The following is a 12,264-nucleotide window of genomic DNA, read 5'->3' on the forward strand; positions in this document are numbered from 1 at the left end:
TTATTCTATTCACAAATATACTTTGAAATTATAATCTTACACCCTAGAAAACATATTGGCCTCTCCCTGATACCTCTCCTTCATGTCCCAAGTGAAATGGAACACCTGAAAGAAGTATTCACGTTTCCTATGTCAACGATGGTTTACTTTGCTATGTGTCAACCTGAATTACCTTAAAGGAAGAACATGAGATACATCTTCTCTAGATATTTAAAATTGAACAGAGCAAGGTTACCCCTTTTCCTCAAGGAACACTGAGATCATCTGGAAGATGACTTGTCTGCTTTGTAAGACAAATGAGATTTCCCCCATGGCCCCAACCCTTCTAAGAACGACAGGCAGGGAATAATACAACTCAAAATCCAATACATAACAAACAACACTGGTTTCAGGATACACCAAACCAACTTGGACTCAAGAAAACTAAGGATTTCAATTGAGTGGTACAGCCCATTTGGGAGCTGTGACATGTGATATTTAAAAGGAAAAATTCAAATCTGTGACTACCTCTACATTCTAATGACAGTAATCACTAGATATTATAAAGAAAATTTTTGAAGAACTTAAAAATATAAATGGGAATTGGTAGCTGAAACTATCCCATTACTGTCATGTTTTCAAATCTTTCCCAGGACTCATAGCTAAAACTTAAAATTTTTTTATGTAATTTCCTCTTTTTGTTGCTACCTTCTCATATCTAATCATGCTTAAAGCCATTTTTGACCATCTCAAATGATTTGAGAATTCAGTAAATAACCTGTAATCTTTTAATCAGTCCACTGAAGACCTTATAGGTACCACTGGTGTCAATTAAGGGATAGCTTAAAACTTTTAAAATAAAAATAGATTAGTAAGCAAGGTTAAAAAAAAAAACCTTCAAAGCTCTAGTAATGCAAATTTATTCAGATAGAGGACACTATCAAGGTTACAATTTCAACAATTAATCTTTCTTCAAGTGAAGGAAGCCAGTTCAGAAATCTCATCTACCCACCTCTTAGTTCTACCAGGAAGTGACAGGAAGAGGAACGAATCTAATTCTGTCTTTCACTATTAGGAATTAAGAGATGCTGACACTTTGCTACAAAACCAGTTTTTTCCTCATTCTCCATACAAGTAATTAAGTTCTTTCAGGTTGTAGTTTTTAAAGCATCCGAATACATGTTTCTTAGTTTAAGTGTTCAAAAGGTACTTCCTCAACACTGGTTAAAATAAAAACAAAAAACAAAAACAAAAACAAAAACCAAAAAAAATCTGCCGAATGGAAAAGCACAAACTTACGGGGAGTAATAAACATGAGCATTCAGTGTTATGCTACTCAGATCTTTTACTGACAACGCAGCGCTCCCAGAACACAACAGTTAAGCTGAATCCATTTTGCTTTTTCATGCAAAAGATACAGAAACAAAACACAGAGACATCATGAAGGTCATCATTCTTGTTTTTAATTGGGGAAATAGCATAAAGCAATCTTGCTTAGATTATTACAAAACACAATCCAACACAAGATCAAATGGTCAGGAAAGTTTCAAGCATTAAAGAAAAAAAAATTTTAAGTGGGACTTTGGCAAGGTTTCAGCTCAGGGCAAATAAAAGTGCAAGTCCATTTATTTTTTTTTAAAGTAAGATTTATTATAACTTACAATTGTCATCAGAACCAACACAATCAGGCTTTTAACCTGTACTACGGTATTAAATCATTATATTAAAACCATTAGTAAAAAAATACTACACCCACTTAGATCCCAAGGAAATTATTTGTAGAAATGTCTGAAGGGGCCTTATTAACATGAGGGGGAAATGGTAGGCCAATCATGTGATTTACCTACTGGAAACCCTTTCCTGACTCTAGGTTGACATTTTATTAGCTCTGCCGATACTTCTATAATAAGATCTCAACGGTAAGTTTCTCAAACTGGCTGAAAATCGTTTCCTGAGAGAGAACAGTAACTACAGGTTTTAACTGCTCACTGCTTTGCCAAAGCAGACAGACTGGGGGCTCAGGTGTGACTGAGCCGCCTACAGAATGGGTGTTGCTACCGACGTGGGAGGTGGGTTCCACCAGGTGGTAAACCGGAGGGGCTACACTTCACCTCACCAAAGAAAAAATAAGGGGTTTACTAAAATCAGTACACCCTTTGTGACAGGAAGGAAAATTCTACGGAAGAAATTTAAAGGAAAATTTAAAACTAAATTAGCCTAGCAAGAAGAGAGGTCACATATGCTACCATTAAAACCATTACTTAAGAGAGCAACAGGTCTGACATGCCTTAAAATACATACTTGTACTTTTGAAAGAAGTTTGGAGCTTCAAAAAGTTTGGACCACTCTGCCTTACTCAGCAAAATTTCATCTGTGATAGCAAGACCTAAATTAAAAACATATTAAAATGTTGGCATGCTTCGGTCTAACAATCTAGAATTTTAAAGATCTTAAACATACCACATGCATTCACGATAGTCCTAAAATCACAATTTTAACAAACAGCAATTTCAGTCTATCGACTTTAGAGCACAGAGATTGTTACACACACACACACACACACACTGTGCAGAAAGCTAGAAGATTCCTTGAGAAACCAGGTTTCTGGTAAATTACCATCACTCTAAATGCTATGCTCCTAGGAGGACTGTCTCCAAAAACTGAAGCGCTGTAGTTAACTGAGAACGAAAATTTTCTCCTAAGCTCTGACCTTGCCTTTCTAAAAACGAGCTTCCTGATGCTCCTAGACAACATCTTCCCAGGAAGCGCCTTTTAAGACTACAGAAAAGAATTTTACACTTCCAGAGTCTAAGTTGGTAGGGGTATAGCTAATTTGGTTTCCTATCTATTATCTATTATCTACTATCTACTATCAAGCAAATCAAACAATCCTGTTTCAGCCACTTCCCTCAAGGACCTTTTCTGACAATGAAATTAACAGTACTACTGGGATCGAAAGTTTAGAGGTTCTTCCAAAACAGGCAGTTTGGCCCCCATCCTGCTCAGAGCTCTAAGTACACAGAGCCTGCTAAAAGCACCTCTCATGTCACCCAGGGGAGACAAACTGGTAGCACTTAAAATCGTACGTGGCAACAGCATGGCACTACATCAGCCTGCAGAGGCGCAGCCACGGAGACAGCTTTAAACTGGCTAACCTCCCAGGACATACATAATCAAAGCTAATTTGCCTCAAAAGAATTAAATGGAGTTTTTCAAGTCACTTTTTGTCATCAACCAATAAAATCCAAAACCCACTTCAGTGAATGCTTTCTTCCATTTCAACTGTATAGCCAACTACTGGGTCTACAATGGTATGTAAATCCTTCGGGTATAAACGAGAGCATAAGGATAAACACTTACCTTGTTTAAACTCCTCAACCATGACCATCCGTGTTGAAACGGACACATTGTACGTGGAGTTCTGCTGTGGGTATGCTGGTGTAATTATAGGCATAAGATGGTACCTATCACTGGGGTTTACCTACATACAACAACAGCCAATCAGTTTCTTCAAGTACATATGCAACAGACACTGGACTTCTTACCCCTTGTTAAACTGAACCAATGATTAAATTTTATTTCATTCATAGCTGGAGTTGAGAAAGAAAAACCATGTAAGGAAACACTGTTTTTACAGAAATTCTTTATAGAATCAGAGATTTGGTCTAAACTAATGGTTTCCTTCAATCATTCGGCATGACTATTCTGGCAACCTTACTAAGTGTGCCTGTCGGGCAAAAAAGTTCTGGTTGGGCATCTGCTGATGTTTAGTTTTTCTTTTTTCAACAAGAGAAATGGGGATGCACACATAATTACACTTTTAGAAAATGTCTTAACAATGTTCTGTGCAAAACAAATTTTAAACAAGATGGAAACGTAGTTTCTGATGTACCATTAACTTAAAAGAAGCATAAATTTATTAACACATGCTGAGACTAGGTTACCCATGTTGGTATCATTTTAGGTAAAAAATGAAATGATTAATCTATATACTAATGATAAATGACATATTTCCACAAAGGAAATGGTAAACTCACATCCTTCCAAAATTAAATGCCTGGGGTTTGGAAAACTTAAAAATACATAGCTTAATGTAGTTAATAGAACTTAAAACTGACAATATTTTCAATATTGTAATAACAAATTAATGTAGAAAAATGGAATTTTATAGACCTTAAAGCCTTACTGAAACCTATGGTTCTTTTATCAATTAAAAAATTGCTTCTTAACATTTAAACTGAGTAAGCGATAGAGGTCGTAACTTCCCATAAACCAGAATAGAAGCGCTTCTTTTAGCTCAACCAGCTTTTTGTAATATGAAATACCCCAACCAATTTTTTACAATTACATCATAATAATTAGAGTGATACTGTTTAAAAGTTATCTGCCACATGTAAACATTAGACAGGTTTCCTACCACAACCCAGTTTTAACCGAATATTTAGATCAAATAAAAAAATACAGGGATTTTGAGTATCTTTTATTTTTTTAAGCACAAATGCCCACACAACTTTGACTTACAAGGTAGTTCTATATAGAATAAATTAAAATGTTAGTGAACTTGAGATTATAAACTATGTACAATTAAATGGAGTTTACAGGGTACATAATTAAGCTTCTCACATCAGAGGATTATAGTTGGTGTTATCTAAAAAAAAGTGTAATACGGACATGTCCACTCATACATAAAAGGATGGGAAGTCTCCCTGAAGATTATGCAGATGATTTTTACTTGTTATTGCACAGTGCGAATTTGTAGGGGAAAAAATAATACACTAACCCTTGGGTCCCATACAGGCAAATTAAGATTGCATTCTTCAGGCTGTTTCAATAGCACTGGATTTGGCCATTCCCTGTTTAAAAAGAGTGTAGCACTTGATAAGACTATTGGATATTACCATCTAAACGTATTTTGTTAAACATACAGCATTTGTGAATGTGATCCTCCTTCATTCATTTTGCCCTCTTGATTTATCTTTTATTCTTTTCTACTGACGTTAATACTACTCAAAATACTTCTCCACTATGAAATTAACTTAAACCATTTGGTAGCTTTGTCAGGCTGAAGTCAAAACATCTTCTCTGATTCAACGAACTGATAAGGCACTAATTTTTTTTTTAAGTACTACCCCAAGACATCTGATATGTTTACCTCCACCTTCAACAGAATAAATCCTTCTTGAAAGATAAAAATCCTCTCTTTACACTCACTAGCTATGTCCAAAGACAAGTGAGGATGAAGAAGTACACTCATTTAGGCAAAGGAATATGAATAATTACAGAAATTGACTAGGAAAATTTTTGTCTCATAATTTAAAGGTTGTAACATGAATATGTGTAATGAAACCTTGTGACATGAATACGTTATTTTCAAGACGCATTCTAGGAGTTAGCCACTACTTCAGTCCCTCATGGAAGTTTGTTTAAAAACTGGAAAACATCTGCCACAGTATCAAGCTTAGCTTCTTAGAAATATTTGCTGTGTGTGTAGCATTACCGAAATCCTGACATCTTGTCAATCTCATCAACACTGATCATGTGATTAAGTGCTATCAAATTTGTAAATAACAGAATGTGTACTGACAAGTGTGGCACAGTTCTAAATTATATTTCCAATAACTCAATTTTTTTTAAAAATAACTAAAAATTATTATTTTGGCAGAGGGAGGAGCTACAGGGGTTGGTAGGTATAGCGTGGGAAGACAAATCTCTAAGATCAATTTGACTAAAAATCAAGAAACCTAATCTTTTAGGCCAAAGCAACTAATATGAAGTCGCAATAATTTTTTATCTTACTTTTCTAAAAGAAATAATGGTTGACAAATGTGAACATGCTGAAATGAGGAAGCTTTAAAAATAAAACTCTCCTGGGTTAGTGAGTAATCTCAAAGGGATGACAAACTGCTAATTTTTTACACATTTATAGATATTCTTAAAAGGTTTTTATATACAATTACATTTTTAATATTTTCCCAAAGAGAAATGTGCAGCTAAAGCAAAAAACAATTCCAGACACTAATGACTTACAGATTTAAAAGAATCCAAAGAGTAAATATATTAAGTTTTGTCCAAAGTTCCTGAAACTGATACCACTGACTGGGTCTCAGCGAACAGGACCGCTAACGCTCGGGCCTGATTAGAGGACAAGGAAGCACACGCAGTGCCTGCCTCGCTGCCCTGCAAGAGCCAGGGGAAGGGCCGGGCTCCGGCTTGCCTTCTGACACACAGGACTTCCCCAAGTCTACCTAAATGACTACATCATGAACTAAAACTTTCATCTGAAACCAGCTGCAGGAATGTCACAGAAATAAGACTAAACTTCAGTGTCTACAATCAATTTTATTTTAATATAATCTAAACACATACCATTTAGAAAATACCAAGAAAAATTTATGTACAAGAGTTGATGCTATTGCATTTGGATAAAGCTGGCAAGTTCTTGCTACTAGCATAGCCCAGGAAACACCACCGAGGAAACCTAATATATTGGAATAGATGTTGTGGCCTGTTGATAAGGGAAAAGCAAAAAGAAAAGTTAGTGTTGAACAAAAGTGTAAACATTTTTAATAAGCTAGCCAACAAATACTGAACTCACGTTTGGCCCACAGTTTGATAGCTCTCAGAGTTAACCTGAAGTTGTCAATGTTTGGTACTAGATGTAAAATTTCATCGGTTACCCTGCAACCTGATTAACAGGGAGTGAAAAAACAGAATGTTAAATCATCAAGTTTAATGATGGTTCTTCTTTTCAATTTTCTAAGACTGACGTCAAACTTAAATAAAAACATTTCGTAGAATCAGCAATGTTAATGGATTTTAAAAGCAAATAAAAAATCTAACACTTGTATCTCCTATCACAAGTATTACCATAAACCGAAGAATCTGAACTATAATCTACCTAGTCTCAAACTTTCATCAGATAATTAAAACTTCTTCCAGTCCAGATATGCTGAGAAGGGTTTGATCCACTTTAAGTTTCCAAGAAATATTCTTTGGGAGCAAGGCAACAAGCAACATGAATACAAAAGTGTTCAACATTAACCCCTTTAAACACAGCATTTGAAAAAGGTGACAAATGGTATCACTGTCACAACTAACTCGGTCACACAGTGAAACCTACACAACTAGCAAGAGTACAAAAGTCAGTCTTTAAATGTCCCCAGAAAGAAAACCAGTAACGGTGCAGGATACCAGTGAATAAAGTAAATTCCCTCTGCAGTCTAACTATTATGTAATGTGTATTTTATCTGACTCACTATGGGTAAATAGCATGGCTATAAAAAGCACCATTATAAAATCTGAGTTAAAGACGACTTCATATTTGACAAGAACTGCTACTATACAAACAGGAGTGGGTTTTGACATACCGTTAAGACTTCTTATGCATCTTATATCTAAATTCTTAAGCAGACTGTCGTCTCTTAAATCCAAGTCTTCTGGAATAGTCTGCAGTGCTAATCTTGCAAACAAAATATCAATCTAAAACAAAAACAAAACTCAATATTCCATATCCATCAAATCACTTTTAAAGCATTCCTTTAAAAAAGAAAACACTTAATTCTCCTTAAAGCCAGGATCTTCTCATCAACTATAAACATGACAACACCCAGAGGTCCAAAAATCATGAATTTGTACCATCAGGTATTTTAATCAGATGTTAAAACATGGCACCATGAAAGAGAACTTGAATACACACCAACTTGTCATTTTTTAAATCATGTTTACTAAGTTTTATTTACTAAGTTTATAAATGCATCTGTCTGGACTATTTAAAACTGCTTAGTTCTCCATCTTTATGAACTGTGAATTCCTTACACACACACACACACACACACACACACACACACACACACATAGATAGATAGATAATGCCTAAATGCAAGGCCAATATCCTTACAGTTAGCCCAAATATAGCTGCCAGTAGAAAGGAGGCTCCGTATATTTAAGAATTTATATACCTGTAACATTAAACTGTTCCCCAACTTAGTTTTGACTAAATAAAAACAAAAACAAACACTAGCTAATTCTGAAGGCTTATAGAATATGACTGACAACACTTTTTCCCTTTTCCTCAAAGAAAGGGGAGGACACGAAGAAACTTAGCATGGATTTGGTTGTTATTCCTGAGGGCATGATTTCATGGTTCCAAAACTTCAGATGCTGCCTCAAATAAGCCTTTTAGAAGATCAATTTAAAAAGTAGTATCTTAAGAGCTTATTGTGAGAAATTACTGAAACGTGCACCTATAGACTAGAAAAACAGCTGTTCACTTTTATCAATAATTCCCTGTGGTATAACCTAATGTTCCAGCAAAACAGATTCCAATGTCCAATAGCTCCCCCAATATAGACAGAAATAAAGATCATGTGCTTATAAAAATAGGTACCTCAAAAAAGCATCTCAAGGAGACTGTCAATTAAAGTTAGGATAAAAGGGGAATGCCTGGGTGGCTCAGTCCATTAAGCCACAGACCCCTGACTTCGCCTCAGGTCATGATCTCCAAATCATGGGCTCGAGCCCGTGCTGGACTCTGCACTGAGAATGGAGGCCGCCTGCGATGGTCTCTCTGATCTCTCGGCCCCTCCCCCACAAGACGACGACACATAGACCATGCGTTCTCTCTTTCTCTCTCAAATTAAAATAAACTTTTAAAAAAAGTTAGGATAAAATGATTTTTTAAATTTTGAAATGTAAAGACATTCCCTGGAACTGATATTTTATACATAAGTATGGACAGAAAACACATTAAATATTTCAAGTAGTCATTTGACTTTCATCTCCATCTTGAAAAGGTTATACAATTGAGTTGGGTCTTCCACCAAAAAATTTCCTGTCTTTTGGTAGTGTTCTTTTGGGGAAAACAGGGCACTACTATACATTACAGATGGTTTTATATTTATTTAAACATTGACGGCAAATCTACCTGAACCTGACCAACCTTTACTCAATTTAACATGTAATGCCTACTTGTATCTACTTTTTAAGGAAGATGGAGGTGGGCATCTTACACAGCAATTTTGGAAGTCACCTTTTTTGTAAACAATAAGCATTACCCTTCCAGTTTTCAAGATTTTACAGTCTTCACTATTTCTATCAGCAACTCTCCCGCACCGCTGCGTGCAGTAGAGGGAACACAGATAACTGAAGTCGCTTCACTGTCTTATCAGCTTTGTTCCAACTGCCTTGTCTACAAACGCAGAAAGCAGCAGACACAAATGAGTGTCGTCTCAATAATGTGAATGCCTAAGGCCTCCCCTCCTAGGAAAGTATCTCCACATACACAGTATTAGGTCACGGTTTTCTCTCAACATCTTAAATATTTAATTTAATTGAGGTCAAGGCAAAGTTCTATTGGCAAAAATAGATTGTGATATTGCCTTAATGAGACTAAAAGTCTAAAAAATGTGCATGTGGAGAACCTACCCAGTAAACTGTTTTGTAGCAGCATTTCATAGTTAATGCTGCATTAGTGCTGTTTATATTTTAGCTCTTAACTTCATGAGGCTCTTTTTAAAAAGACTAGAACTGATATTGTACAAAGAACAGGGAGTCAATTCCATTTAAAAAAAAAACTTATTATCACACCAACTCACCAATTAAAATAAACTTTTAGCCTGTCCCAATCACAAGCACACACAGCAAGAAGCGCCTGTCCGAATGCCACCTTACCTCTATCCCATCGAAACACAGCTTGATGACCGGCACAAAGGCCTCTTCGACAGCCTGGGAGAGAATCACAGAAACTCAATGTCCCTGCGTTGAGCAGACCTACACTAGTTTTAGCACTTTCAAGTAAACGAGGTATCTGAAATTGTTTAAACATAATTTAACAAAATGCCGGACACAGACTAGGTTCTCAAAACTAGCTTTAAAACACTAGGCTCTTGAATCAGACAAACCTAGGTTCAAATCTTTGATTTCTGCCTCTGAGATATGGAATCGTGGCCACATTGCTTAATAATTAGTTTGTCTACCTTATTTCCTACTCTGTACATGGGATTAGATTTATGATTTCAGACTTGTTATGAAGAGTAAAATGCAAGCAATACATGTTAAGCATTTGAAAGGGTCTGACAAACTTCAAGAGCTCAATGAATGATGGCTATATCACAAATTTCACTCAATTCACTAATATTTATAACTCCTCCCCTTTCATCCCAAACATTTACGCACTCTTAAATCTTTTACTTCTTCTTGTAATTTCAACTTATCATAGAATGAGGTGAAAAAGTCACTTCGGTCAACATGTCTTGGTGCAACACACAACGCATCAATATCTGCACCTAAAAAAAATTAAGCCCATCAACCACTAATTACTATTACAAGAAAATTACTTTGCATCTTATCGTGGCAGTACCTGATGTTGAGAATTTGTTCACATTATACTGGTGAGACTCTAAAATTGTGCCCTTCCCCTTAAAAAAAAAAAGTACTGGTCAGTATAGGAAAAATCTTATCTTAATTGATGGGATATCTTTTTTCCTACAGCATCCTCTTATTTATAGTGGCCCAGGTGACCTGGGAGTCAAAGAATGGGAACTCAGGTAGGACTTTTATGGTAGAGAGGGAACTATTCAAGAATACACCCAAAACTCTGATGCCAGTAGTCACAGTCATGTTTGTTAGCAAGCAAACAAATACATATGCACACAAACACAGGCACACACATACACACACGGATTTCTTCTACACACTCTGTGACTTGTATAGGCCTCTATCTGGCCCCCATAGAATAAACTTCAAAAACGATCACTGGCAAGAATCCAAAGAGGCAGACAAGGGTAAGACATCTGTTACTAACGTAATTCCTGATAGTAGGCCAGCGCAGAGTAAATACAGGGAACACAAAAGAAATGACTTAAATCAATAACGAGGATCCTAAAAAGGGAGAGATCAATGTGGAATTAGGTCAACACAGTCATTTTCCTTGGAGACTCCATAGCTAGGGCATTACTCGGAAGGCTATATATCTTAGCACATACACAGCAGAGAGAAAAGCGTACAGCGCACAGGACACAGCAAAAGCAAATGCACTAACTACTCCTGACACAGAGCAATGGAAGACAGGGAGAAGCAAGGATGCCAGAACAAAGAACACTACATATTGGCAGATGCTTTTAACACTGAAGCGTGTGGTTACTGGTTGCAGAATCCTAGTTCCGCCCAGAGACGGCAGAGAGACACTGTTCAAGCCTACTGCAGCTGTAAGTCTCGGCCCGCTACTTGTTACACGAGAATACAAGTACTGAGGAATAAATAGGATCAGGAAGGCTAAGAGCTTATTACTACGCAGCCTGATAAATATTCTCTGCCATGACATTTTCATTGTGTATTTATTTGCACAGAGGAAAAAAACTACAGGTATAAGTATGAAAATATTGCCAGTGATTACCAATGGCTGCAGATACACACTGTTTGGGTTAGTTTTTTGCTTAACTGTATTTTACAACTATTAAAAAAAAAACCACGGGGAAGAGGAAAAAGAGCAAGAGGAAAAGAAAATCCACAGGTCTTTCTTTAGAAAGGTTTTTCTTTCATTTTTGTTCTGCTTTCCCAACTTCATATTCTTCAGGTAGAGGAAATGATGTAGAGAACAGCACTGTCCGAAAGAGCGCCCTCCAACGAGAAAACTTCTGTATCGCACTTTGCAACACAGCAGCCGCCGTCCGACACTTAACATGTGGCTACTTCTACTGAGGAACTCAGTTTATTTTTAAATTGAAGTTTAGTGGACATACAATCTTATATTAGTTTCCGGAGACCAACACTGTGATTCGACAACATGGAGCACCACGCCGTGCTCCCCACTCGCAGTCAGCGCGCCGACTGTACGCGGTCACCGTGGTGCGCCCGGCCCCTGCTCCCTGCGCCGCCCGGAACTGAACTGTTTAACTGACGAAATCCTGTACTGGACTGTACAGGCTGAGAAGGAATCTTTTTTATCTTCGTAACCAACTCTAGGCCCCCCGAAGTACTCTCTCTCCCACGGGAATCTAGGCTGTATGATACACAAGTAACTGAGATGAATGTGTCATTATGATTTTTAAGAACTACAAAAAGTACTCCTCCAGATAATTAAAACAGTATTTACCTTTTGTATGTACTCCTAATCTGTAAGATCCAAATGTAAATATTTTTCCTCCAACATTTTCAATTACAGATTGTGGAAGATTCTGTTTAAAAAAATAAAAATGGGTATTTTGTCAGTGGAGCACAAAGGAAATTATTTCAAACAGCATGATGCATTAAAAAAAAAACCCTCCAAGTAAGAATTCACAGCAACTT

General features: G+C 36.7%; 1 protein-coding gene across 6 annotated transcripts in view; it reads right to left on the reverse strand.

The window, feature by feature from the left end:
- Positions 1–12,264, reverse strand: part of PAPOLA (poly(A) polymerase alpha) — a 59,211-nt gene that overhangs the window by 25,866 nt on the left and 21,081 nt on the right. For all 6 annotated transcript variants that reach the window (XM_029952104.1, XM_029952102.1, XM_029952100.1 and 3 more), the window contains exons 4-12: positions 12,071–12,152; positions 10,153–10,262; positions 9,649–9,702; positions 7,347–7,458; positions 6,575–6,664; positions 6,346–6,484; positions 4,760–4,832; positions 3,340–3,460; positions 2,281–2,365 (exon numbers count right to left, since the gene is read on the reverse strand). In XM_029952104.1, coding sequence (XP_029807964.1) covers positions 2,281–2,365; positions 3,340–3,460; positions 4,760–4,832; positions 6,346–6,484; positions 6,575–6,664; positions 7,347–7,458; positions 9,649–9,702; positions 10,153–10,262; positions 12,071–12,152 — 866 coding nt within the window. The remainder of the gene's footprint in view (positions 1–2,280; positions 2,366–3,339; positions 3,461–4,759; positions 4,833–6,345; positions 6,485–6,574; positions 6,665–7,346; positions 7,459–9,648; positions 9,703–10,152; positions 10,263–12,070; positions 12,153–12,264) is intronic.

Source organism: Suricata suricatta, chromosome 9 (genome assembly GCF_006229205.1).
Source record: "Suricata suricatta isolate VVHF042 chromosome 9, meerkat_22Aug2017_6uvM2_HiC, whole genome shotgun sequence".
In the NCBI taxonomy this organism is placed as follows: domain Eukaryota; kingdom Metazoa; phylum Chordata; class Mammalia; order Carnivora; family Herpestidae; genus Suricata; species Suricata suricatta.